At 43.5% G+C, this 27,671-nt stretch overlaps 1 protein-coding gene across 1 annotated transcript; it reads right to left on the bottom strand.

Moving 5' to 3' along the window:
* Positions 1 to 1,461: 1,461 nt before the first annotated feature.
* Positions 1,462 to 27,643, bottom strand: ALKBH1 (alkB homolog 1, histone H2A dioxygenase). Its single transcript, XM_084841370.1, has 7 exons — positions 27,494 to 27,643; positions 21,260 to 21,368; positions 20,829 to 20,991; positions 16,301 to 16,391; positions 15,334 to 15,527; positions 12,939 to 14,340; positions 1,462 to 3,366 (listed from the first exon to the last, which is right to left on the bottom strand). Exons 1-6 carry the CDS (start codon positions 27,626 to 27,628, stop codon positions 13,917 to 13,919), a joined length of 1,116 nt encoding a protein of 371 aa, XP_084697496.1. The 5' UTR covers positions 27,629 to 27,643; the 3' UTR covers positions 1,462 to 3,366; positions 12,939 to 13,916.
* Between the last annotated feature and the right edge of the window lie 28 nt (positions 27,644 to 27,671).

Here is a 27,671-nt window from a genome sequence, read left to right as displayed (position 1 = left end):
TAGGCATGCTTACTTACACAGTATTGGGTTTTCAAGGTCTTACAGATTTAAAAGGCATTGCGTTCTTTATTTTTCCTTGTATTTGGCTTTAACGGAAAGTTTAGAAATCAGCATAAAATATTTTCATAGTGGGGCTTCTGTAGTTGTTGTCCTGAGGTAAGATCTGTAATTTGCAAGTGTAACACAGAGGAATTATGGCAATCAGAGCACAAGTGGCTGGCCAGAAAGTTTATACAAGAAGTCTTGGGTTGTGCAAGGCCTCAACATCCTATGGGACCTGCTTTTTTGCCCTTCTCCAAGACCAAAAAACCCTAGTCCTCGTCCAGATACAGGCCACATTTTCCCAGATCAGCAGAATTTTGGTGTACTTCGTAACAAGATCCAGACCTGCTTAGCCAGCCAATGTGCTGCATTACGTGATTTCAGACTACACATTGGGACCCGTGTTGCATACAGCAAAAGTGGTGAAACTGGGTGAATAATGGCTCTCTGCCCAGATATACATATGATCAATTGGGAACTAAAATTTGCAACCAACAGGTCCTTCTGAGGTCTCAAAGATGCTTCTTCTCTTGTGTGTCTGTTTCCCTTCATCTAGAAGGCTAAAGGCTCAGGGTGGTAACCACTAACTCTGGGTTTGTGAACCTTTTTTTAGCCTGGAGGCTGAATTCCGGTTTGGGAAGGGTCGAGGAGGTGGGGCCAAGGACAGAGTGGGGCAGAGTGGTGTGGGGCAAGATGTAATTTGTATCGATTTGGACATTTTCCCACCAAGCTTACAAGCCACAGCTCAATTCAATGCATATCTGCTCAAGAGTAAGCCTCAGTCAACAACTTTCAGGAATACAAAGCACAGCTCAGTTCTATGCAGGGTATAGAATGCAAAGGAATACAAAGGATTCAGGAAAACAAAGCACAGCTCAATTCTATGCAGACTCCTACTCGGGGGGGCCCTGAAGCCACAACATCCCCCACCCTGGATCATGACCACAGGTCTGCATCTCACCTAGGAATGTGGTAATGTAACTCTTCCTTTCTTTTAGAACAAGCTTCTAATTGTTTATAAAATTCCCTGGTCTGGAGAAAAGCGTTGAAAGTGCAATTATTGCTTGTGCATTATAGCACAGTAAAATATCTTTAGTATAAAGAAGGCTCCTCCTTATTTGAAAATAGGGACAAGATCCAGCCTATGCTTAGATTTCTTCCACTGTAATCAATAGGACTTAAAATGATCAGTACTGCATGAAAAATGTCCTAGGGTTGCAAGACACGCTCCAAATGTTTATTATCATTCATTCATACCGGGTATTGTGATATTTCAGTAAATTCTGTAATTTTTTGGGTTTGCTTTAAGTTTCATGATGTACTATTTCCAGCTAAGAAGCATTTAATGAAGCTATGTGAATGAAGTAATTCAATTTAAATTCTGGCTTCATACCTAAATAGAAGACTAATCAAACTGAATTTGTGCATAACTTTTTATTAAAAACAGTCAGTTGATTTTATGGTTTAAAGCCACAGATGCAGTATAAAATTTAAAGTGTATAGAGACCAAGACGAACAAAGAGCATAAACATTTAAACAGAATTATGTGAGAAGGCTGTTCTGGTGGGCTCCAGTTGGGCCATAAGTCCATGCAGAACCAAGCCCTCTGGTGACCACAGTGACTGGGCAGGTCAGTAAGGGAGAAGGTACTCTCAGGTATCCTGCCCCAAGTTGTATAGGGCTTTGATACACTAGTACTAGAATCTTAAACCTGGCCTGGTAGCGAATAGGCAGCCAGTGCAGTTCCCTCAGCAAAGGAGTTGCATGCTGAAAAGGGGCAGCTCCTGACATATTTTTATAGACAGAAGCTCTGTGCTTTTAGCAACTGCATTGTCAGGCAAGCTTGTGTAGGCACTGCATTTTTATGTTGAGAAAATCTCACTGGATTTCTGTCTGTCATGCAGCTGTTAGGCAAGAGCTTCTGTTCATAAATTGTTGCAGACACCTTATGAGGCAAGAGCTTCTGTCCCCAGTGTTGCAGACTTATCAGCTTTACCTCGTTGGGCAGGAGGTTACTACTAAGAGAGCAGTTCTCCCCTGTGCCTATTTGGGTTGCCAGCTTCTTCTGGCTGTACTCCTATAGAAGAGAGTGACACATACACATTTAACAGGTGAAACAGTTGCTACCATTCTCTCCATGTGAGGAAAAGCTTCAACAACTACATTACCAAGTGCCTGGCTGCTGTTAATAGTACAAGAACAGGGACAGAAAAAAAATGTAACTACATTGGCAAGCAGAAGAACGATTATGAGCTTTGCAAGAGCTGAATTGCTATATCGAAGTACAACTTCTTGAAGGAGCACAAATCCTTTGAAAGTTCATGATCTTAAGTTAATTGACACAAGATAAGCTTTATGAATCTATTAGAAATTAGAATCAGCAGAATGCAGTGTTCTGTACGCAGTGCATCAGAGATGTCTGTAGAAGACAAAATAAGAGGGCAGTTCACTGTTAAAATGTGGTGAATCACTATCATGGCAGCCCTGTTGTTCTCTGCCTCCCAGAAACCAGGCTCTTAAGTGATGTGCATGTGGCTGAAAAAGCCCAACATCTTCCACCTTGAAGGAAATGGCGTGCACATGCCATCTCTGGAGGAAGGAATGTAGCATATCATATTCTGTATGAAATGAGATGTGCTTGCCAAGTAGCTGCATGAGATGTTACAGCTTTAGTCAGTACACAACACAGGTTTCTCATTTGTATCTATTAAAAGTTAAAGAGGGAAATGGGCCTCAAACTTTCTCAGTCTTCATGCTTTATTATGAATGATGTTTGTGGTTTGATATGGTGATGGAAAGGGTACATGGAGCAAGAAATATGACTGAAAGAACAGTGATGCAGCCAAGATTTCAGCACAGGAGCACAAAACACCATCTACTTGTCAGGATAGCCTTCCGCTGATGTGTTTAAGATTTTTTTTAAAGGAATTAAAACAGAGATTCTGTAAGAAATTTTGTAGACCCAAGTTAAAGATAACATAAATTTCCACTTAAGTAAACTACCAAAGAATATCGGTTTGTAGATCAATCCACCTTTCAAGCCCGGTCTCTGATCTGACCAGGGACTGATTCACTCATTCTCATCTTTTCATGTGGTTTCTCTACCTCATTCCCAGGAAAGCAGTAGTCTTCTTGCAAGGTTGTTGAAAGTGTTGCTTTTCTTGGAACTCTGCTGCTTTAACAGATCCATGGCTGAAGTGGTCCTGCTCACCCATTCAAAAGGATCCAGGAGTCTCCAGTCTCATGAGAGAGGGCTGTTCAAGGTCACAGTTAAGGCTGAAAATCCCCATCTGCTGTGCATGTACCATGTGGGTTTGTCAACGCCTATTAGTCAGTTTGTTGACAGTGAAAGAAATATACAATTTTTATTTTTAAAGCAGACCCATACCCCCAGGGAAGACTCTGTCTAGCTTTGAACAAGGCCTTTGTAAGAACAAACAAACGGGATTAAATGAATGGGTTGACCCGAAGGCCACCATTACTGTTTGCCTGCCACTATTCAAGGCGCAAAATGTTATTATACTCACTATATTACTTTAATTATACCCCACTACCAAATACAGTTACTTGAAAGTACGTTCCATTGGTCTCAATTTACCTGGTTTCAAAGTAAACATGCTTAGGCTTCCAGTTTTGATCAGGCATCTGAACTCCAAGCACAGTAAGTCAAGGCGGAAAAAATCCTTCACAACTTGATTCTTCCCTTTCAAAGCCAGGGATTCTTACAAACTCGATTAAACAGCCATCTACTTCTATTCTAGTCACAGTGTGCTGACCATATGTAAACAAGAAGCATGACATGAAGAATGAGCCTGGCTTCTAGATTTGCTCCTCTATGCTGGATCTTCCATCATTTAAAAATCAATGACCAACTCCAATACTCATCACTTGGCCTTTCTGCGCCTCATTATGGCTGTAATTTGCCACCATAAACTATACCCTTTGTTTCACTCTGTACCCTAATCAAGAGGACCTTTCTATTATTGAGAAAGTTTCTTATCTCTTCCTCATGCACAGAATGCAGACAGGAATGAATGGTTAGATCAAGTGAGGAAGCTGAAGTCTCCATTCAGCCCTTCTGTATGGGTTCTAGTTCTTCCAACATCCTGCAGTAAATCCAGAATAGGGAAAACAGAGAATTATGCAGAGGTAAGGCTTCCCACCCTGGTTCTATCAAAATAGATTTGATGCAGTTTTGGACTTACTTTTCATCTTCATAGGTCTCCCCCAACATACAGAATTCATTGAATCATAGAATAGTAGGGTTGGAAGGGGCCTACAAGACCACTGAGTCCAACCCCCTGCTGAAGGCAGGAATCCAAGTCAGAGTATCCCTGACAGATGGCTGTCCAGCCTCGTCTTGAAGGCCTCCAGTATGGGAGAGCCCACCACCTCCCCAGGTAATTGGTTCCATTGTATTGCTCTGACAGTCAGGAAGTTTTTCCTGATGTTCAGCCGGAAACTGACTTCCTGTAACTTGAGCCCATTATTCCGTGTCCTGCATTCTGGGATGATCAAGAAAAGATGCTGGCCTTCCTCTCTGTGACAACCTTTCAAGTACTTGAAGAGCGCTATCCTATCTCCCCTTAGTCTTCTCTTCTCAAGGCTAAACATGTCCAGTTCTTTCAGTCTCTCTTCATATGGCTTTGTTTCCAGTCCACTGATCATGTTTGTTGCCCTCCTCTGAACCCTCCTCAGCTTGTCTGCATCCTTCTTAAAGTGTGGTGCTCAGAACTGGACACAATACTCCAGATAAGGCCTAACCAGTGCTGAGTAGAGGGGAACTAGTACTTCCCGGAATTTGGAAGCTATGCTTCTATTAATGCAGCCCAAAACAGCATTGGCCTTTTTTTGCAACCACATCATATTGTTGGCTCATATTCAGCTTGTGATCTACAACAATTCCAAGATCCTTCTCACTTGTAGTATTGTTGAGCTACGTATCCCCCATCTTGTAACTGCATTTGGTTTCTTTTCCCTAACTTGGCATTTATCCCTATTAAATGTCATGCTGTTGTTTTCTGCCTAGTGCTCCAGTCTATCAATATCACTTTGAATTTTGTTTCTGTCTTCCAAAGTATTAGCTACCCTGCCCAATTTTGTGACATCTGCACATTTGATCAGCATTCCCTGCACCTCCTCCTCCAAGTCATTAATCAAAATGTTGAAGAGCACTGGGCCCAGGACTGAGCCCTGTGATAGCCCGCTCGTTACATCTCCCCAGTTTGAGAAGATCTGATTGATAAGCACTCTTCGAGTCTGATTCTGTAGCCAACTGTGGATCCACCGGATCGTTGTTTCATCTAGCCCACTTTGAGCTAGTTTGCTCATCAGGATATCACAGAATCATAGAATAGTAGGGTTGGAAGGGACGAGAAATCACTGGGATAACAGGCAGGCATGGCCTTGGTGTACAAAATGAAGCAGGACAAAAGCTAATAGAGTTTTGCCAAGAGAACACGCTGATCATAGCAAACACTCTTTTCCAACAGCACATGAGACGACTCTACACATGGCCATCACCAGATGGTCAATATCGAAATCAGATTGATTATGTCCTTTGCAGCCAAAGATGGAGAAGCTCTATACAGTCAGTCAAAACAAGACCTGGAGCTGACTGTGGCTCAGATCATGAGCTTCTTGTTGCAAAATTTCGGCTGAAATTGAAGAAGGTAGGGAAAACCACTAAACCATTCAGGTATGACCTAAATCATATCTCTTATGAATATACAGTGGAGGTGAGGAATAGATTTCAGGGATTAGACCTGATAGACAGAGTGCCTGAGGAACTATGGACAGAGGTCCGTAACATTGTTCAGGAGGCAGCAACGAAATCCATCCCAAAGAAAAAGAAATGCAAGAAAGCAAAGTGGCTGTCTGATGTGGCTTTACAAGGAGCTGAGGAAAGAAGGGAAGCAAAAAGCAAGGGAGAAAGGGGAAGATATATCCAACTGAATGCAGAGTTCCAGAGAATCGCAAGGAGAGACAAGAAGGCCTTCTTAAATGAACAATGCAAAGAAATCGAGGAAAACAACAGAATGGGAAAGACTAGAGACCTTTTCAAGAAAATCAGAGATATCAAGGGAACGTTTTGTGCAAAGACGGGCATGATAAAGGACAAAGAAGGCAGGGACCTAACAGATGCAGATGAGATTAAGAAGAGGCGGAAAGAATACACAGAAGAACTATACAGGAAAGATCTTAATGTCCCTGATAGCTATGATAGTGCGGTCACTGAACTTGAGCCGGACATCCTAGAGAGTGAAGTCAAGTGGGCCTTAGGAAGCATTAGTAACAACAAAGCTAGCGGAGATGACAGTCTTCCAGCTGAGCTATTTAAGATCCTAAAAGATGATGCTGTTAAAGTGCTGCATTCAATATGCCAACAAATTTGGCACACTCAACAATGGCCGCAAGACTGGAAAAGGTCAGTTTACATTCCAGTTCCAAAGAAGGGCAATGCCAAAGACTGTTCAAACTACCGCACAATTGTGCTCATTTCACATGCCAGCAAGGTGATCCTCAAAATTCTACAAGCTAGGCTTCAGCAGTATGCGAACCGAGAACTACCGGAAGTACAAGCTGGGTTTCAAAGAGGCAGAGGAACTAGAGATCAAATCGCCAACATTCGCTGCATCATGGAGAAAGCAAGAGAATTCCAGAAAAACGTCTATTTCTGCTTCATTGACTACGCTAAAGCCTTTGATTGTGTGGATCACAACAAACTATGGCAAATTCTTAAAGTGATGGGAGTACCAGACCACCTTACCTGTCTCCTGAGAAACCTGTACGAGGGTCAAGAAGCAACAGTAAGAACCAGACATGGAACAACCGAGTGGTTCAAAATTGGGAAAGGAGTACGACAAGGCTGCATATTGTCACCCTGCTTATTTAACTTATATGCAGAGTACATCATGAGAAATGCCAGGTTGGATGAATCAGAGGTCGGAATTAAGATTGTTGGGAGAATTATCAACAACCTCCGATATGCAGATGATACCACCCAAATGGCAGAAAGCGAAGAGGATCTAAAGAGCCTCTTGTTGAGGGTGAAAGAGGAGAGTGCAAAAGCTGGTTTGAAACTCAACATTAAAAAAATTAAGATCATGGCATCTGGCCCCATCACTTCCTGGCATATAGAAGGGGAAGAAATGGAAGCAGTGACAGATTTTACTTTCTTGGGCTCCAAGATCACCGCAGACGGTGACTGTAGCCATGAAATTAAAAGACGCTTGCTCCTTGGGAAGAAAGCTATGGCAAACCTAGACAGCATAGTAAGAAGCAGAGACATCACCTTGCCGACAAAGGTCCGTCTAATCAAAGCTATGGTTTTCCCAGTAGTAATGTATGGCTGTGAGAGCTGGACTATAAGGAAGGCTGAGCACCGAAGAATTGATGCTTTCGAACTGTGGTGCTGGAGAAGACTCTTACGAGTCCCCTGGACTGCAAGGAGGTCAAATCAGTCAATCCTAAAGGAAATCAACCCTGAGTGCTCATTGGAAGGACAGATCCTGAAGCTGAAGCTCAAATATTTTGGCCACCTAATGCGAAGAGAAAACTCTCTGGAAAAGACCCCGATGCTGGGAAAGATGGAAGGCAAAAGGAGAAGGGGATGGCAGAGGATGAGATGGCTAGATAGCATCACCGATGCAATGAATATGAACTTGAGCACACTCCGGGAGAGAGCGCAGGACAGGAAGGCCTGGCGTGCTATGGTCCATGGGGTCACGAAGAGTCGGACACGACTGAACGACTGAACAACAACAACAAGGCCATCGAGTCCAACCCCCTGCTCAATGCAGGAATCCAAGTCAGAGCATCCCTGACAGATGGCTGTCCAGCCTCATCTTGAATGCCTCCAGTGTGGGAGAGCCCACTACCTCCCTAGGTAATTGGTTCCACTATGGGGCACTTCATGGGGCACTTTGTCGAAAGCTTTGCTGAAGTCGAGGTATATTATGTCCATAACATTCCCACGGTCCACAAGGGAGGTGACTTGATCAAAAAATGAGATCAGATTCATCTGGCAGGATTTGTTCTTGACAAATCCATGTTGGCTTTGAGTAATGACTGCACTGTTTTCAAGGTGCTTACAGATGGATTGCTTTATAATCTGCTCCAGAATTTTCCCAGGGATTGCTGTCAGACTGGTCTGTAGTTCCCAGGTTCCTCCTTTTTGCCCTTTTTGAAGATAGGGACAACATTAGCCCTCCTCCAGTCATCTGGCACTTCACCCATCCTCCATGATTTCTCAAAGATAATAGACAGTGGTTCTGAGAGTTCTTCTGCCAGCTCCTTTATTACTCTAGGGTGCAGTTCATCTGGCCCTGGAGATCTGAACTCATTCAAAGTAATTAGGTGTTCCTTGACCATATGCCTATTGATCTCAAGCTGCAATCCTGCCCCTTCAGCCTATACTTCACCTTTGCCAGGGGGTCACAGACCCTCTTTTGGGAGAAGACTGAGCCAAAGTAGGAACTGAGCACTTCTGCCTTTTCTTTGTCACCTGTTATCATTTTGCCATCCTTAATAGGTGAACCACCATTTCTTTCCTCTGTTACTATGCACATAGCTGAAGAAAGCTTTTTTGTTGCTTTTAGCATCCCTCGCTAACCTCAGCTTGTTCTCAGCTTTAGCCTTCCTGACTCCATCCCTGCAATTCTGTGCTACCTGCCTGTACTCTTCCTTTGTTGTTTGGTCTTCCTTCTACTTCCTATGTGTCCTTTTTTGTTTTCAGGTCATCTCTAAGCTTTTTGTGAAGCCACATTGGCTTCTTCTGTTGTCTTCCACCTTTTTTCCTTGTTGGACTTGTTTGTAATTGCACCTTGAGAATTTCCTTTTTTAAAAACTCCCACCCATCTTGGACTCCTTTTCTCATTAGAGTCACTTGCCATGGGACCTTACTGATCATTGTTCTGACTTTATTGAAATCAGCTTTCCTAAAATCCAGGGTACGGGTTTGACTACACTTGGCTTTTGCTTCCTTTAGAACCATGAGCTCAAGTATAACATGGTCACTTTCCCCCAGAGTTCCTGTAACTGCTACTTCATCCACTAAGTCATCTCTGTTGGTTAGAATCAAGTCAAGGATAGCCAGTCCTCTAGTTCCTTCCTCTACTTTCTGTAGGAGAAAGTTATCTGCCACACAAGTGAGGAATTTCCTGGAGGGGCCACTTTTTGCAGAATTTGTCTCCCAACAAATATCAGGGAAACTGAAGTCCCCCATTACTACTACATCATGCTTCCTTGAAGCATTGGCTATTTGCTTTTCAAAAGTTTCATCCTTGTCAGTAATAAAGGAGGGGGGTTCGTATTAAACTCTAAACCACACCCCATTTTCGAAGGTGACAGTTGCGCCGCACCCTGTTGAAATGGGAAGTCCCGCCCTAGCCGGAAGCCCCACGTATGCGATCAGCTGACCCGGTCATATGACCTTCAGGGTCACTTGACGGGGGTCATGTGACCCCTCTACGAACTCATCACGCCGCTGTGGACCAATAGGAATTGGTTTTAGAGCCCTAGTGGGTACGGGTGCTGAAATGGTCCACAGGGCCATTTCTAAGCTGCGCCCAGATTGGCCCGGGGGGGGGAGTTATGTGACCCCTCTACGAACCTGCTATGCCACCATGGACCAATAGGTTTTGGTTTTAGAGCCCTAGCAGGTATAGGTGTGGAGATGACCCGCAGGGTCATTTCCAGGCCACGCCCAGATTGGTCCAGAGGGGGTCATGTGACCCCTCTACGAACTCGTCATGCCGCCATGGGCCAATAGGAATTGGTTTTAGAGCCCTAGCGAGTACGGGCGCAGAGATGGCCCACAGGGCCTTTTTTCAAGCCGCTCCCGCAGAGCCATTTCCAGCTTGGAAATGGCTCTGCAGACCATTTTCACACCCGTACCTGCTACGGCTCTAAAACCAATTCCTATTGGTCCACGGCGGTATGACGAGTTTGTAGAGGGGTCACCCCCATCAGGTGACCCTGGATGTCATATGACCGGGTCAGCTGATCACATACGTGGAGCTTCCAGCTAGGGCGGGACTTCCCGTCTCAACAGGGGGTGGCGCAATTGTCACCTTCGAAAATGGGGCGTGGTTTAGAGCTTCAAAGTCTGATGTGATTTCTTCGTAGCTCCGCTTGGCGGTATCATTTGTTCCCAAATGGATGAGAAGGACTTGATTAAAAACTCATTATGTTCTGCCAAATGCCTGACAGAAGAGGAGTTTTAACCTGGTGCCAAAAAGGTAACAATGTTAGCGCCAGGTGGTCCTTGCCAGGGAGATCATTCCAAAATTGGTGGACCACCACTGAGAAGGCCCTCTCCCTTGTTGCTGCCTTCCAAGCCTCCCTCAGGGGAGGCACCAGGAGGAGGGCCTTGGATGCTGAACGTAGTGTATGGCTCGGTTCATGCCCGGAAAGACACTCTATCAGACATTGTGGTCCTGAGCCATGTAAGGCTTTATAGGCCAAAACCAGCACCTTGAATCGGGCTTGGAAACATACAGGCAGCCAGTGCAAGTGGGCCAGCATTGGTATTATGTGTTTGGACCTTCTTGTCCCTGTTATCAATCTCTCTGCTGCATTTTGCATATGCTGCAGCTTCTGAACAGTCTTCAAAGGCAGCCCCATGTAGAGTGCATTGCAGTAATCTAACTTGGAGGTTACCAGAGCATAGACAACTGAACCCAGGTTATCCCTGTCCAGATAGGGGTATAGCTGGGCCACCAACCAAAGCTGGTAGAATGAGGCTACTTGAGCTTCAACTGACAAAAGATGGCTCCAGGAGGATCCCAAAGCTACAAACCTGTGCCTTCAGGGGGAGTGCAACTCCATCCAAAACAGGTTGAGCACCACCCACTACAACATCTGTCTTGTCTGGGTTGAGCTTCAGTTTATTAAACCTTATCCAATCCGCTGTCACAGCCAGGCACCAATTTAGCACATCCACAGTCTCACCTCAGGATGACAAGGGGAAACAGAGCTGCGTGTCATCAGCATACTGATGACAGCACACTCCAGGACTCCAGATGACTGCACTCAATGGTTTCATGTAGATGTTGAATAGCATAGGGGACAAAACCCACCCCTGCAGAACCCCATAACATGGGCCCAAGCAATATTCCCCAAGTACCACATTCTGGAGCTGACCATCCAAGTAGGAGTGAAACCACTGCAATGCAGTGCCTCCCAATACCAATTCAGACAATCATCTCAGAAGGTTACCATGGTCGATGGTATCAAAAGTCACTGAGTCATCAAGCAGAATCAACAAGGTCACACTCCCCATCTCTCTCCCACCACAGGTCATCATACAGGCTGACCAAGGCTGTCTCCATGCCAAAACCCAGCCTGAAATGAATCTATATAATCAGTTTCATCCAAGAGTGTCTGGAGCTGGTTTGCAACTAACCACTCAAGAACCTTGCCCAGGAAATTAACATTTGCCACTGGCCTAAAATTATTAAGATTTCTGGGTCCAGGGAGGGTTTCTTCAGGAGTGGTCTCACCACCACCTCTTTCAGGTGGCTCAGGACCACTCCCTCTTGCCAGGAGGCATTAATAATCTCTCTGGCTCAGCCAGTTTTTCCTTATAAAAACTTCCCTGCCAGTTTTTATAAGCCAAGAGGGACAAGGATCTAATGCAGAAGTAGTTGCATGAACCTATCCAAGGACCTTGTCAACATCCTCGAGCTGTACCAACTGAAATGCATCCAAGAAAACTGGACAAGGCTGTGCTCTGACTACATCACCAGATTCACCTGCTGTAACACTGGAGTCTAAGTCCTGGCAGAAGCAAGAGATTTTATCCCGGAAGTACATAGCAAATGTATTACAGTGGGCCTCAAGACAGATGGACAGTGTCCTTAGGGCCAGCATATAATAGGCCCTGGAAGATCCTGGAAAGCTCCACTGGGTGGCACATGGAGGATTCAATAGAGGCGGCAAGATGTTTCTTTGCCACCCTCACTGCCCCTGAATATACCCTACCATAGGCACACACCAGTGTTCAATTGCATCCATTGGGAGTTCTTCTCCACTATTGTATTTGTATCGTATCTTATGTTGTATTTTATGGTTTTAATTGTTGTAAACTGCCCAGAGAGCTTCAGCTATTGGGTGGTATTGAAATGTAATAATAATAAAAAAAAGTTCAATGGTGCTTACTCCCTAATAAGTGTGTGTAGGATTGCAGCTTAAGTGTTCATCTAGAACTGTCAAATGTGAATGCAACAGGCATTTCAGGAAGCCATGACTGGTTGCAGTTCCCCGTTGCTTGCAGTGGCAAACCTGGACTGGTCCTTGATCTCAAAATGTTAAACATTTGTGTGGAATGACCTTTACTATTCAGACTGTTAATGAGATACAAGCCTAACCTCTGGAAACTGGCAGCAGTTCTTGCGAAAATCCTACTGTACTACAGAATAGCAAGTCCCTGAGAGAGAGAGAGAGAGAGATGGCAGACAGTACCAAATCCACACCATGGTTAAACACCAGAAAGATCTTCAAGACCTTAGCAGAGCCTTCTCCAATTTTAGCCACGTAGCGGTAAACACATACTTCCTATTCTGTTGGGGGATATTGGGAACAGCAGAGCTAAACACAGCCTGAAGGAAAAGGTGACAGAGTTGTTCAAGGCAGCATGAACAATACTGAAAAGAAAACTAAGCTGGAGGATAGGGAGCAAAAAACCCCCAAAACCAGCTTTCCAAGACAGATAGGGATCTTTAATTTAAAACATAGTAAGCTTATTCACGGGAAAAGTGTGACAAAACACCCCTGGGACAGAGCGCTGCACTCTGGCAATTAAAATTGCATTAAAAACCAGATAGGGAAGTCGGGATCCTAAAACAGATGGGCACAGGAGACTGTGTTGTCCTTATTTGTTTCAATATATTTACCTTTTGGGCAATAGAGATAGTCGCTGATTAATTTTCTCTCTGGGTGCTTCATCTACAGCTTCATTGTTCCTTTTCGTAAAGTCATTCTCTTCAGTCTGCTCCTAAAGGAGGCAGGCTGCAAAGACTGCATTATGCAGGCAACCAAATGGTCTGCTGCTGATGGAACAGGGCAATTTTAGTATTCAGCGACAAGGGGAAGAAAAGGACATCCTGAATAGAAAAATCACTAGACATATTATTAACATTTATTATTTTGCTTCAAGAAGGGGACATGTTTTAAATAAAAGTCCCCATCCCACTCACAAAATGAGCCCTCAATATCAGGCAAAAGGTAATAAACATACTGCAAGACATATAAGCAGGTCTCTGGATGACACAACAGGGCTCCAGGAGAGCAGCATAAGTCGGCGGCTTCAGAAACGGATGCACATTACAGTGCTGTAAGCAAGTTACCCTTGGAAGCTATTTGTTTAAACCTGAGTTAAAAACTGGTGTATTATTTATTTGTAATGTTTCCTCTGCAGTTCCTTGGTGGTCTCCTACTCAGATACTGACTAGACCAAGACTTAGCTTTAGTTGTGCCTTCAGATTATGCTCTGGATTTTAAAAAAGTCTGTAACAGCTGTTCCTTTAGCTAATACCAGCCTTCTGACACCTCTCAGTGAGCAATATGACTGCTACAGGCCAGGAGAAGTATTCCATATTCAGTCACTATTAACGAAAGCATCAGACTGACAGATTTGCTGTGTGGCCTTGATGAGACAACCACAGAGGTGGAAATAACAGCGTTCCTTGACCTGAGCCACATACTTTGTTTGTGGTTCATACAGCTTGTTTCATCTACTCATTTTCAGAATGAATCATCAGCTTTGTTGCAGTCACATATCCCTTCTGATATTTGCTGCTGTTCCATATGGCTCGAAAATAGACCTCCTGCAATGGGAGGCCCATGCTGAAGGAAGTGAAGGTGTACAGGTCTCAGCTGTTGGTACTAGACTTGTGCTTTTTGATTTCACTATGTTCCTCATGATAGGTGCCTACGGAGAAAGCATCCAATTCTTTCTCTGTCCTCGTCTCAGTCGGGAAGCTCTGACCTTCAGCCAGCACCTGCCTGACAGTCATGTTAATACGGGATGTTTGCAAATATCTGGCACAGACTTGCCAGTCCTCTTGGGAGCAGGGCTCAATAACAGAGTCTGCAGGAAGGTCAGCAAGGAGAGGCAGCTCCATGCAAGAAGGCAATGGCTTCCCCTCAAAATTGGGCAGAACCCTGGGGACCGCATGGTACAGTAGGCGGCTGAAGCCAGACATGATTATTATGTCCCCACTATGCATGAACATGGCCACAGGGGCTTCATCTCGTTTCAGTCCCCCCAACAAAAATATGGATGACTGTCCAAAGCTAAACAAATAGAGGAAAGGAGAGAAGGCAGTTAGTAAAACTTTAGGTATATACAAATATGGAAAGGCTCTACTAGCTGTACTCTTTTTAGTAAGCTACATGCACATTCAGTTACTGCAACTTAACGCACATGAAACCTCCGGCTTGTGCCATGTTAGTTCTTGTTTTAGTGGCATAATAATTTATGTAGCCATTTTAGCAATGAAAGCACTTCCCAACCCTTAACTTATTCAACCCTGATTCTGTGGGGGAGTCTGCCCCTTTTAAGGTTTCTAATTTGCTTGGCATTATGCCCTCTTTGATGCACAGAGTGCCCTTCCCTTTACTTCCTATAGAGTTTATTTCACAGAGATGACCATATCCAACTGGTTCTCTCCGTTCCACCTGGTTTCTGTTATGCCCACTACATGTAAGTTCTCCTTTAAAACCAGGCATTCCAACTCTCCCATTTTGGCTCAGAAGTTTCTAGTGTTAGCATGGAAATACCTATTCATGGCGTTCCTCTCCAGATGTCTCCGACATGTGCATTTTCCATTGTGACCCTTAGGCCTCTTTAACAGGCTATCATGTTTTATCATATGTTCATGGCCTATTTCAATCCCATCTTCATTTGGGCAATTGGAAACAACACCTGCAATATGGTGTTGTTGATAGGGTGCACTAGCTATCAGCCTAACCTACCTCATATGACCACTGAGAGGGAAAATATGCCATTAAGCTTCCTGGAGAAAGGGTAGGCTATAAATGAAATAAAAAGGGCATTATTTTTGCTCTCATTTACTTTAGCAACCCAGCCCTTCCTGCTACTTTGGGGTTCTAGTCTGCTGCTGCCTATAATCTTGATCTGCAGCACTGTGAACAATTCTTGCCCCACACACAAGGTGAAAGTTTGCATTTGTCACAAAACTTCTGGTCACCTGTAACTTTAATCAAGATGCATTAGCTAGAACATATAGGTCTACCTCACCTTCTACAACCCTTTGCATGGCTTACCTGAACGATAAGAGGGGTCGTGAATGGTCCAGCTCAGCCTCATCCACATGAATTCCTAGAGATGAATCTAAGTGATAGTAGTTCAGGATCCCTGCTTCTGCCTGGAAGGCTGGAAACCCACAAGCTTTAGCCACTTGCTCCGAGAGGAAAGCCAGGTCAGATGGGAAAGGGGTGTAGTGATCAGCTGAATATTTCTAGAGAAGGGGAAAAGCAAAGAAACTTGGAAACAGAATTGTAGATTAACAAAACCAGTGTATAAATACATCCTGTGGTCACCCAAAGTGAATTTTAGGCCAATAACTGCCGTGAAAGTCCTGGAAACCAGGATCTAATCTCCAAAACTAGAAAAGAGAGTAAACTTCTCTATTGCAAATCCAAGTGTAACATCCATCTGAAATATATGAAGTCTAGAGCCTGAATAAACTTCTTTCTTATGCTATTGCCAACAAGGATGTTAAATACTAGTTGTTGAAATAGTGGTTTTGTAGAATGACCCAAGAAGAGAACTGAGATGCTCAATATTTCACATAATAAATCGTTTTCACACTTAATCACAGGAATGCTCCTCATTATGTTACCAGAATTTCCCATAAATGCCTAAACACAAGCTTTCCTGAGCTAGAGTCCTAAATCTGTTTCACTGGATGTTTCTGATCAGAAGACTGGGAATAGGTGGCTTTCTTATTAAGGCCAGAGAATAAGCAGATAAGACCCAAGGCTCATTTGGTTAAGCATGTCTGCAGCATGCTGATAGTCAATGCATTCTCACTCTACTTCAGGTCTGCAAGTTGATTAGAATATTTTGGCTTCAAAAACATTTAGGAATCCACGATGTTATAGCACATAATCTGCACTGTGGCTTTATGCTTAGATTTCCTAACCATGGCAAAAATAAGATCAGCAAATATTTGCTATCATATTATCTTACTGTTATACGCTGCCAAGAGGTTTTATTGCCCTCGAATACCTTTGTATTCCAGTTATAATGGTAACCCAAGGTCACCCAGCGCAGCTTCTCCAATAAACCTTTTGGCTCCCGTTTGGTGGAACTTTTGTTTCTGGAAAGATATACATAAAATAACAGAAATAGTTTCATTTATGAAGGACTCCCTGAAAGCGTTTCCTACAGAAAGTCAAGTTCCTGATACAGCTTGATTCAGTTCTTAAATAAAGGTGCTCCAAAAATTTGGCTCTTATAATTATTGGTACAAATGTCAGTGAAATCTTACGTGTGTTGTATTTTCAGCAGTAGATTCAAATATGAAAACAGAGAGAAAGAAAATTGTGGTGAGCTGAAGAAGGATCAATTTCAGAAAAACATAGTCATTTATTTAAGGTGATTCACAGAAAATATTTAGGAAAAGTGGGATGGAACTATGTAAGGGGGAAGAAAAGCTGAATCAGATTAACATTTCAAAGACTGGGAAAGATATCAATTTGTATACCAGGCTCAAAGCAGGAGTTAATATACTAATAATGTTGTCCTGAAAACACCTGTAAAAAGCAGAGCTGCTCTTATGGGAGGAACTTAAGCTGCATCTTGGAATGTCTATGAATCTGGAGTAACTGAAACCCATTATATTGTTTTCTTGCAGAATGGCAGACTACCTATTCGAATTTATGACAGGATAGCATGTGACGACATATATGTAATAAAATACAAGGAAATAACATTTTTCTCCCTATCTTCTGATACTTGCAAGTTCTAACATTATTATTATTATTATTATTAATAATAATAATAATAATAAAGTACCTAAAATTTTATAATGCAGTACAGAGATAAAGGGTTAGACAGCCCCTGCCTGCGGGTTTAACAATCTAATACATGATACAAAAGAAAAAGGGGATGGGGAGGAAAGAGGAAAGCAAGCAAAATCAGGCACATAATCTCAGTGTCATTTGATCTGGGCAGGTGAGTCTCCTTCCTGCCTTTCAGTACAGAATACGTAACTGGTATGTCTCTCTCTCTCTCTCTCACACACACACACACACACAGACACGCAACCCCCCCCCAATGTTTGTAATGGTAATTAAAAATAAATAAAAATCATGGCAATAAAATGACGCCTACCACAACCATTATAGTGAATATGTACTGAGCTTCAAATGGCCCTTCGCCACCCACAGGAATTATGTCATATCCACTGCTGTTGATGGAATATAGCAGGATGTACACATAGAAAAAGTGCAAAACTCCCAATAGCGTGGAAAGTCAACTGCAATTCCACTTGTAGCTTACAACAGAAGAGCAATGACTGAGTAGCAATAGGATCCACCCACCTGGAAACAGCCAGAGATTCTGCACAGAACTCGGCATTGGTAAGTTAGAAACACTTTTGTTAGTGCATAGACAAAACATGTCTGCTTGTATTGTAGTGGACCAGTTCCTGCCATATTTTTTTACTAAACTGTTCCTTGAAAGGTCTTAATTTAATTTCACAAACAATTGCTGTAGAGTGTACTGTTCCACACTGTTGAGAATAAAAGTAGCAGAGAGAGCTGCAGGTCAGGACTGAAGGGCATTGGCTGAGCTGGGTGAGCAGGAGGAGAAAAAGCAGGGCGTTTGCAGGTCTGGTTGAAGTACACTGGCACGCCTTTGCAGGGTGCCCTTAGCTGAGATGGCAGGAAGTGCTGCAAAGCAGAACTGAAATGTATCTGCAGAGCTCTGAGAACTGAAGGAGCTCCAAAGTAGTAATGAAGTGGCTGTGGGTCGGAGATCCATGTGTAGAAAAGCACAAGGAAACCTTCAGCATCCCCCAATCATGTCTCTGATGAGTTCTAAGGTTCTGAAAAAATTCCAAGGTCCCCAAAGCAAAAATGCAACTCTCTTTCAAGTATGTCTCTACTGTAGTTTGGCAGCGTGGGCGGCAGCGCAGGGGGGTGGGGGATGCAATAATCCCATTTGGATTTATGAACTTAGCGATGAACCTAAACGTCTAAATTTACCAGTTTTGGCCAGCCCTAATCACACATCATCTTCAAGCCCAGTAATACCCTCTTGTACCTCTGGACTCTGTAGCTGGCTTGTTTGTTTTCTCCTCCGAAAGAAGTTTCCTGCAGGACTTTATTCCTGCACGCTCTCAGGCAAGCGCTTACTGAAACTGCCAACATTTCTCCCAGCTATCACACTCCGCAACATTGCCTCAATCTGAATGGGAACCAGCTGCACATTAAATTCTGTCCTATGTGGCTGCAGTGGATGCTGCTGGGGAAAGCACACTACTCTCTCACCTTTGGAAGCTGCTGCTCACCTGCTTTTGTGGTCAATTTTTACTCTAGATGGAATATGAAAAACAGACAAGTCCAGGTTTGGACAGCAAAAATATTTTTCAAATTATCCTATTGAAACAACTAGAATGGAGAACAAACATCCTGACTTTGCCACATAAGACTTCCAAGGACAATGACAGCCATTGTTTCAATGCGTTACCAATTTCACATTCCAGCACTGTAAGGAAGTTTTATAGAGTTAGACCTTCAGCTGTAAATTTCACTGCAGGGTCAAACAGAACTAGCAGCCTTTATAAATAACTGGCTCAATGTACAGATAATGACAAGACAAGTTTTAATTACATTACTCTGCCTCATTTAATCATTTGGACTCTCTGCTTGATTGGGTGCCCAACTATAATGTTAAAACTCAGGTCAAACAACAACAAATTAGGTTAATTCATTGTCATGCTGCAATAACTGGATCTCCAGAATGGCTTGAACAGTGCAGCTCCCTCACTGCCTATAGAACGCCTACATAAAAATCCACAGAGAAAGAAGCTGAGGTAGAAGCAACTTATGAGGGAAAGGGGGAGACGGCCTCTTACTTTCTTGGCTAGGCTGTCTTTTAACTGCTTGCATGATTATTCTGTCCACTCGCTTCCTCATGTCAACTCCTGCCATAAAAGGTTACGTCCATATAAAGTCTCTGTTCCTGTTTACAAGAGGAGGAAGGGGCCTGTGCAAAAGGGGCAGGGGAGAGAATCACTGCTTCAGAATTGTAAAGATCTCTACAACTAACATACAAGTCTTCAGATAAGTTCACATAAAACCTAGGAGACAGAGGAAATAAAAGAGCAGTCCTTTCACCTGTGGTTCAGTCCACTCTAAAATCTATAGAAGATGGATAAACTAGAAGTAGGGAGGGACTTTCTCCCCTCTAAAGTAGCAGGTAAATTTAAATAATCCACAAGACAGCTAATTCATAATGCCTCCTGCTTAGATTTAATAAGTCACAATGTCCAAATTCTGAGAGACAAAGGACTCAATTCATGTCTGCTGTCAAAAACAGAAGTATTTGCAATGGTAGGATCTTTTATTGCACAAAACAAAGCACAGTAGCTATCAACCAAGACACAATTGTCTGTTCAGTTTACCTCCACAATCACCCATGGTTTCCTTCTGACACACTAAAAGGCTGTTGAAAGAAATGTTGAGCCTATTTTTGATCAACTAGCAGATATACCTGTCTGTAGACACATTTATTTTATTTATTTACTGTAGTTATATAGCAACACCATAATACAAGTTCTCTGGGTGGCTCTCAAAACAAATACAACATTAAAATATAGTCTAGAACAATAAAAACTATTAAAACAAAACACAATGAAAACACATGACCCCCCCGCCCCCAGCCACAAGTTTATACTTTGCTAGACAGTAGATGAACTGGAAACCTGTGATATTTTTAATGAATTCCTCTAAGTAGAGAGAGGTTCAGCCGCTTTGACTTAGTGGCTAAGATCCAATAAGCCCCATCACACACAAACACACACACAGAAATGTGTATGCACACATGCAGGGCCGCTGGTTTATCGTGCCTCCTGTGCTGTACTGTGTGGCACTCCGGAGGATCCCCTGAACCTCAGAGACAGTGCAGGGGAAGGGAAGAGATGCAGAACTCTGAGTGTGGCCTTTTGGATCCCAGCTTATGGTGATTGATTGATTGACTGATTGATTGATTGCACTTATACCCCGCCTTTTTTCCTCTTGCAAGGAACCCAAGGCAGCTTACATTATCCTCCTCCTCTCCATTTTATCCTCACAACAACAACCCTGTGAGGTGGGTTGGGCTGAGAGTGTGTGACTGGCCCAAAGTCACCCAGTGAGCTTCCATGGCCGAGTGGGGACTAGAACCCGGATCTCCCAGCTCCTAGTCCAACACTTTTGCCACTACACCACACTGGCTGTGGTGGCATCACTGTAGTGGCATCACTGTAGTTTCATCACGCATCACTGGTGCGTGATGAAAGAAGCAAGGATCATGGTAGACACAAGATATATACTGACCTGATCTCTAAACTTAACATCTATTTATATACAAATATGAAAATGAGTCAAAATTTGTAGGCTCCTAGTCCAAGGCCATTACACCACAGGATTAGAGAGCAACAAGAAACTGCCCAGGTGCTGGTGAGGACGTTCCATACCTTATCCACTGGCAGTTGCACTCCTCTGCCTTTATTAAATTTGTTACGGGATTATTCAAAGCCAGGACTTACCGCAGCTGATGCTGACCCTTATCCCACAGATCAGTGGTCTCCTTGGAAGACATGTGCATATCCAAATTGCACACATTGGGTTTCTGGGTGTACTGCTTCAGACATTGCTTCACCCAGTGGCGCTGGCAGCCCGGAAGGAAGGGATCTGGTATGAACATAAACCCTGGACAAAAATGGAGGTTGATGAAGAAGAGAGGGGAAAGCGTAGTGACAGCTTATACCCGTAATTTTAAACTGTGAAGGCTGATGGGAATATTGAGATACAGCAGGAACACAGGGCTTACAAGCGTACAACCCATGTCTTTCAGAGACAATAAACAAAGTTGTTATTGGCTGTTCTCCCAACAAAATGTAGATCACATATTTTGAGAGAAACAAACACTCCATCAAAGGATTTATTTTTTTCTTGTTTGATATCCAAACACACTCACCTGGATAGGTATCTAGACTATAGGCTTTCCATTGGCTAACTGGACGCAGTCCTGCTCTGTAGGCATCTTGATCACTTACTGAGGAAAAATTCAGTGGAGAACTGACCACCTGGCAGAGGAAAATTGAGTATCAGACTGTGGTTCACAGATTTTGCCAGAATTTGACAGCCTGGCAGAATTTGTGCTTACTACTAACCCTCCTGCTCGAGAGGGAGGTGCTGACCCTTGATGTATTGTCAGACTGAGCTTCCGACTAAATGTGCCCTCAAACCTCAGTTCAACTATAGTATTAAGGCCCCACTTTCTTCCCCAGCTCAGACGACAGGGACTTGTCCATTGTGTGGTTTGCCAAGCCTCTCTAAGATTCAGCATGAGATCAGGAAGATTCTCAGCCCTTCTCCCAAGGGAAGAGCAGGAAAACCTCCAAGACTTTGTGCTGAGTAGTTTGGACTGGCTCGGAAAGATTTTCCTGCTTTCTGAGCATTTCTAAATTCAGCACTTGGGGTTGTATCCAGAGATAGCCGAATTGGGACCTCATTTGCACAAGCAGGCTTTCCCTGGCACTATATGGTTATCCTGCTGCACCCTGCCAAAAGGGACATGCTGTAATTGTGTGTTGGGACCAAGGGGGCTGCAGCGAGTCAGGGAAATGAGGAGAATTTGGTGGGGATGCCTTGTGGAACTGCTATTCCACTCGCAAAAGACATCTCTGCATCCAAACTATTGAAAGAACAATGGGGGATCTTGCCAGGACATATTTGCCACTGGTAAGCACATCTGGGAACCACCCACCCCTGAACACTACAATTTTAATATCCTTGCAAATAAATTTGTGGAGATAGCAACATTATATTAAAATATGATTAAAATCTATTAAGGACAGTATAGCTCAGTGGATAGTGTTACATTTGGGTATGGTTCAATTCAAATCCCTATTCAGCTGTGGACTCACTGTGTGATCAGAATAAAGTCTTTGGGTGCAACTGATCAAAAGTCAATTGTGACTTTATTCCACTGAAATAAGCAGAATTGATATTAGTTATATTGTGATTGTTTGCTCGATTGTGTGACTACTCTCTCTCAGCCTCAGTTAAAATGGGAATAATAGCAAACTTAACCGGTTCACCCTTGAATACCACTGTATTATGTACAGTGCATCCAGGAAATCAAAGTTACGTTCATACATGTCCAAGATGTGTCAAATCTGCTGACTGATGCATATCTGTTACACAGATTCCTGATGCAGCCCCACGTCTACAGCTTGTAAAACATCTGAGTTAGTGGCTTGTGATGTGTATAGAATCTCAGCTTTTCAAAGGCAATGGCAGCATTTGTTTTCATCATAGGAGAACTGTCAGATATCTGACAATAAAACAGTAATTGCTTCTTTGGACCTCTGAGGGTTTTTGTGGCACATTTTATTTCTTGATTCAATAGGTTGTGAGATACTGAAACCTGAAATCACAACGTTCTGACAAATAGCTCACTTTTCTTCCTGCGCTATAATCCTGACATTATGTATGGTAATGGCTATTAACACAGAAACTGCTAGAGCTAGAAAGCCACAACATTTTATAGCCTGTGACAGACTAGAATCCCAATTTCAAAATGGGATAATGCATTAATTTCTAACTCCAGTGGATATGCAATTTTAATTGAAATTACAAACGATGCTTGAGAAATAAGAGGGTAATCATAATTATGTAAGCTTAAGGTCTGAAGAGCTTCTTTCTGTGACAGAAATTCTCCTTAGGAGGGCTGTAATTATACTACACTCATTACAGTATTAACGGAGGACCAGTAAACCTGTCTAAGCACTGGTGCTAGTCAGAAATTGTGAATACCTAGTAGTCACTTTTAATATGTTATTCTTAATGAAATAAAAAGGGACCTTTTGTTACTGAAGACAGTGTTAATCCTCTGTCACCCTGAAAATGTCACCTGTATTGTTAATTTTCTCTTCAGCAGTTAATTTCCTACAATAGACAGAAGATAATGGGATCAGGTGGGTAAAAAGCAGTAGGCAAGACCGAATCTTCTTTTCTGGAAGATGTCTGATAATGCAAAGACTATATTTTCAATGGTAAGAAAAAGTGAGCACACACTGCAGAACACGCCTAACTAGTAGTTTTCAATACATTTTTGTATGGAAAATATTTCCTATAGGTTGTGCTCCTACATAAAGTTTCCCTAGGAGTATATACTGAACTTCCAAGATTTGTCATCTGTGTTTAAAGCCCATTGATCAAAAGGTCAAGCATGCAGGGAAGTACAAATATCAGTACATCTACAGATAAAGACGAGGATATCAGGGACACTACAGATATATCAAACAATTGAATGGGTTGTCATAATACAGGACTCTCCTTGCAGGCTTTATATGGCAATTAAAAGCACAACAATAAAATACCTAGGAGTTCTTGTTAAATACAAAACTGTATTGCATGATCAGGACAATGGTCTATGCATCCTTATAATTTCTATCGCAGGTATTAACTCAAAATATTTTCAAGAACAAGTTTACCAATTGAGGGCACTAATAGAGAACAACCCCTAGGGACAACATCTAGGTTTCTGGCAACTGAATCTGTTATAAGAACACCATCAGCTACATAAGGGAGACAGTGAGTTCTAAAGATCAGTTATGGTTGTTCAGACATACAGGTTTTAATTAGTTGCATGTTATTTTCATTAAGCATCAAAGTACCCTATAAACAAAGTAAACCTTTCCTATTTTTTCCAAGGAAGATGAGACTCCATATACGTATTATATTCCCCCCATAACCTCTTCTTTAAGGCTTTGACTCAATTGCCCAGTTCCCTGTGAGAAAAAAGGCTTTGGTGCACACAGATAGACAAGCTGATATGGATGTAGAAATTCTTCCAGCAATAATGAAATCTGATTTAATGCTGAATTATCACTATGGAAGTAAAAAAGACACAGCCCAGTCCTATTCATGTGTACTCACTTCTTTAACTTCAATGGGACCTACTCTCAATAAGTGTTCATAGGGCTGCAACCCTAGAGTTCATTCTCAAATTCATGTAACACAGACAAGTTACCTCAACATATTTTAACCTTTTTAGATTGAACAACCAAAGGCAGAATGGCATATTACAGATATACCCATGATCCTTTTGTAGGACTCAAGAGTATCGGTATCATTTCTTCTATGGAGGTAAATGCAGCTGAGGAGAGAGATTTTCAGAGGAAAAACCGCATAAAGGGAAAGGGTTAAGATGCCCCACCCCTCACACCGATCTTCCACTTCAGGTTGCAGCAAAAAGCTCCCTCCCCACAATAGCATCATGCTCCCTGATGGTTAACTGAAAAAATTGGATACGTGGATGTGACTTCATGTATGTAGTGTTAACAGCAGTAGAATAATCATGTTATGCATCATAAATCTGCTTGCCAGAAAGCTTTAACCAAGTTTCAGCCATCTCATGAAAATACCTCAATTCTCTCTCTAGGAGAGATGGAAAGGCTCAACAGTAGCTGTGCTTAGCTGCCTGGGAATAGAGAGATAATGTGGGCAAGGTCTTCATGACATGAGGAAAATGACTCCAGTAACAGATAAAGACCAAGATTCCAGAACCATAACACGTGCAGGTGGAACCAGTAATTGGCTCTCATAATATGCCATTATGTTTCATAGCATCCTAACTGGAAGCTACAAAAATTTCCTCCACATATTATTGGTAAATTACTGTTGCTGATGTAGAAGAAATGGCTCAAGAGATTGGGACCACTCCTCCTGAATGGAAAGAATTAAAATGTAGATTAAAATGGTGGCATTTGCACCATTTTTGAAGGCACCATGAGTGTCAAAGAATGCCTCCAGAGATGTTCATTGACACTCACGGTGTCTTCCAAAAATGCTTTGGCCAGCAAAAGACACTTTGAAGGCTCACCAGCTGCTTTGGCATGAACCTATCTTAATAAATTATCATTAGTCTAGTAGTATGTAACTGTTCATGGGGATTTAATTTACTGCTTTCCTTCGGCTCCTTCATGAATAACAATCCCAACAGCCCATCACTAATCAATGATTTAGGGAGCAACCCTATGGGCACTAGACACTGTCTAGCTGGTGTGGTTCTCTCTGCACTGGCTATGCCTCTGTGCTCGGAAATGGAGTGTGGAGATGGGGAAAAGGGGGCAGTCCTGGGGCAGTGAGGAGACTACGGAAGCTGCATTATGTAGCTTTGTATGTACTGGGCGGCTTCCTCACCTCCTGTTCTGAAGCTTCCCGGCTAGACAGGTTAAATCGCCAGTCTAGCCAGAAATGCAGGGCAGCCAGAGCATGGAAGGGAGGATCGCCTCCAAGCTCGGGCCACCCTGCACTGGATAGTGATCAGCCTCCAAGTTCAGAGGCTGATTATCGCCATAGGACTGCGCTCTTGGAGCTATTCCAAGAAGAGGCCACAGCTCAGAGATACAATATATACTTTGTAGCGGCAACGTTCAGCCACTGGCATCTCCATTTAAAACGGGTGCAGAAGCTTTTTTAACCCAAGGGCTGAATTTCATTTTAGCGAAGCTCTGAGGGGCTGCATTTCAGTGGTGGGTGGGGCCAAAAATACCAGCACATTTTAGCAGAAAGCACTATTGCCAATAACTAATCCTTAGGAGCGGCATTTCAACCTTTTAAAATGGAGAACAAGCTGCACAAAAGCCGGAAATCACCAAACGATTGGTTCTTGGGGGAAAGGGACCAGGGCCAGCAGAAGGGTGCATGGCTATCTGGGGAACCTAGGTGGGCCAATTTTGTCCTCCAGGCCTGAGGTTCTGCACCTCTGATTTGGATCTCATGTACCTGGGCTGAGAAGGACCCCTGCCTGGAAACCTTGGAGGGTTGCGGCCAGTCAAAGCAGACAGTACAATACTGGATTAAATGGACCAATGGCCTAAGGCAGCTTTATATGTCCTGGACTTTACAATTTCAGACTTCAGGTGGGGGCATCATTTTTTTGAATACTTCCCTTGGTTAAAAAAAATCCCTCCATGTATTGACGTACTAGCTTACTCCATGCAGGGAGGGTTCCCCTTCCCCCTTTTAAAATATGAATCATAGTTTTAAAAAAATGATACCCTCCCTACCTGCAGTCTGTAGTACAATCCAAAATTCTACCACCTCACTCCATGTAATATCAGTAGGTGCAAGCTTTGTTGTTATTTATTCGGTCAGTCGCTTCCGATTCTTCGTGACTTCATGGACCAGCCCACGCCAGAGCTTCCTGTCGACCGTCGCCACCCCCAGCTCCCCCAGGGTCGAGTCCATCACCTCCAGAATATCATCCATCCATCTTGCCCTTGGTCAACCCCTCTTCCTTTTGCCTTCCACTTTCCCTAGCATCAGCATCTTCTCCAGGGTATCCTGTCTTCTCATTATCCCTATAAAGCACTACTCACACGAGTGGTCAATGCATGTGAACGATGGAACATCTGAAGGGGGGACTCACGAAATATTGTAAGAGGTCATGTCACCCCTCCCCCCCAATCACCAGTTGCTGCAATATTTCGTGAAACCCTCAAGGCTTCAAGTAACCCTCAGGCGTCAAGACCACGGGGGAGGGGGATCATTCAAAGCGTAATGGCTTGGACTGTGTGGAAAGCTCCTGCGATCAAGTTGTATAGTTCTAGGCTACGGAAAACAACGTTCCTTAGGGAACAATCCTATGCATGTTTAGACAGAGAAAAGGCCTACACCTCCCAGCAATCTTCGCTGGCTGGGGATTGCTGGGAGTTGTAGGCCTCTTCTCTGTCTAAACCTGCATAGGATTGCACCCTTAAGAACACAATCCTATGCATAGCTGGCTGGGAGTTGTAGGCCTTGTCTCTGTCTAAACCTGCATAGGATTGCACCCTTAAGAACACAATCCTATGCATAGCTGGCTGGGAGTTGTAGGCCTTGTCTCTGTCTAAACCTGCATAGGATTGCACTATTAAGGATGTGACCTTATGCGTAGCTGGCTTAGGAATGCTGGGAGTTGTCGGACTTTTTTTCTGTCTAAACTTGCTTAGGATAGGGCGCTAAATCAGCCCCAGCTCTTCATAGATGAGCTTTCCTATCTCCATCCTAGTTACAGATGCCGACGAACGTGTGGCGATGCGAGGGAGCAGACGACTTTGTGAGGTGTGGCTGCCATCCCCTAGCAGCGGTTACTATGGATACCGGTTGCGGGAGGCCCAGCTCGAACAGGGCTCGGAAACAAGACCGCCCGGTTTACCTGCCGCGCCGATGGCTTCGAGAAGTCAATCACCCCAGCGGGGTCCGAGCCTTCCCAGCGCCGGTAGAAGCGAAAGAGGCGGCGGAACGCATCCTCCTCACGCACGGCGGCGGCGCCCCCCGCCGCCGCCGCCATCTTAGCGCCTAGAGTGACCTTGCACGCGCTAAGCGGAAGGGGC

This window comes from Heloderma suspectum, chromosome 1 (assembly GCF_057233095.1).
Source record: "Heloderma suspectum isolate Gila_16-S chromosome 1, 16-S_ref, whole genome shotgun sequence".
Classification (NCBI taxonomy): Eukaryota; Metazoa; Chordata; class Lepidosauria; order Squamata; family Helodermatidae; genus Heloderma; species Heloderma suspectum.
The sequence above is the reverse complement of the archived record's forward strand: the minus strand, read 5'-3'. Positions and strand labels throughout refer to the sequence as shown.

Excerpts from the sequence above, each read along its gene's own strand:
- ALKBH1 (XM_084841370.1), bottom strand. The coding sequence starts at position 27,628 with ATGGCGGCGGCGGCGGGGGGCGCCGCCGCCGTGCGTGAGGAGGATGCG. Across the intron at positions 20,992-21,259 it reads TAGTCTAGATACCTATCCAG|GGTTTATGTTCATACCAGAT; the intron begins GTGAGTGTGTTT and ends ATTTTTGTCCAG. Across the intron at positions 15,528-16,300 it reads ATTATAACTGGAATACAAAG|AAATATTCAGCTGATCACTA; the intron begins GTATTCGAGGGC and ends CCCCTTCTCTAG.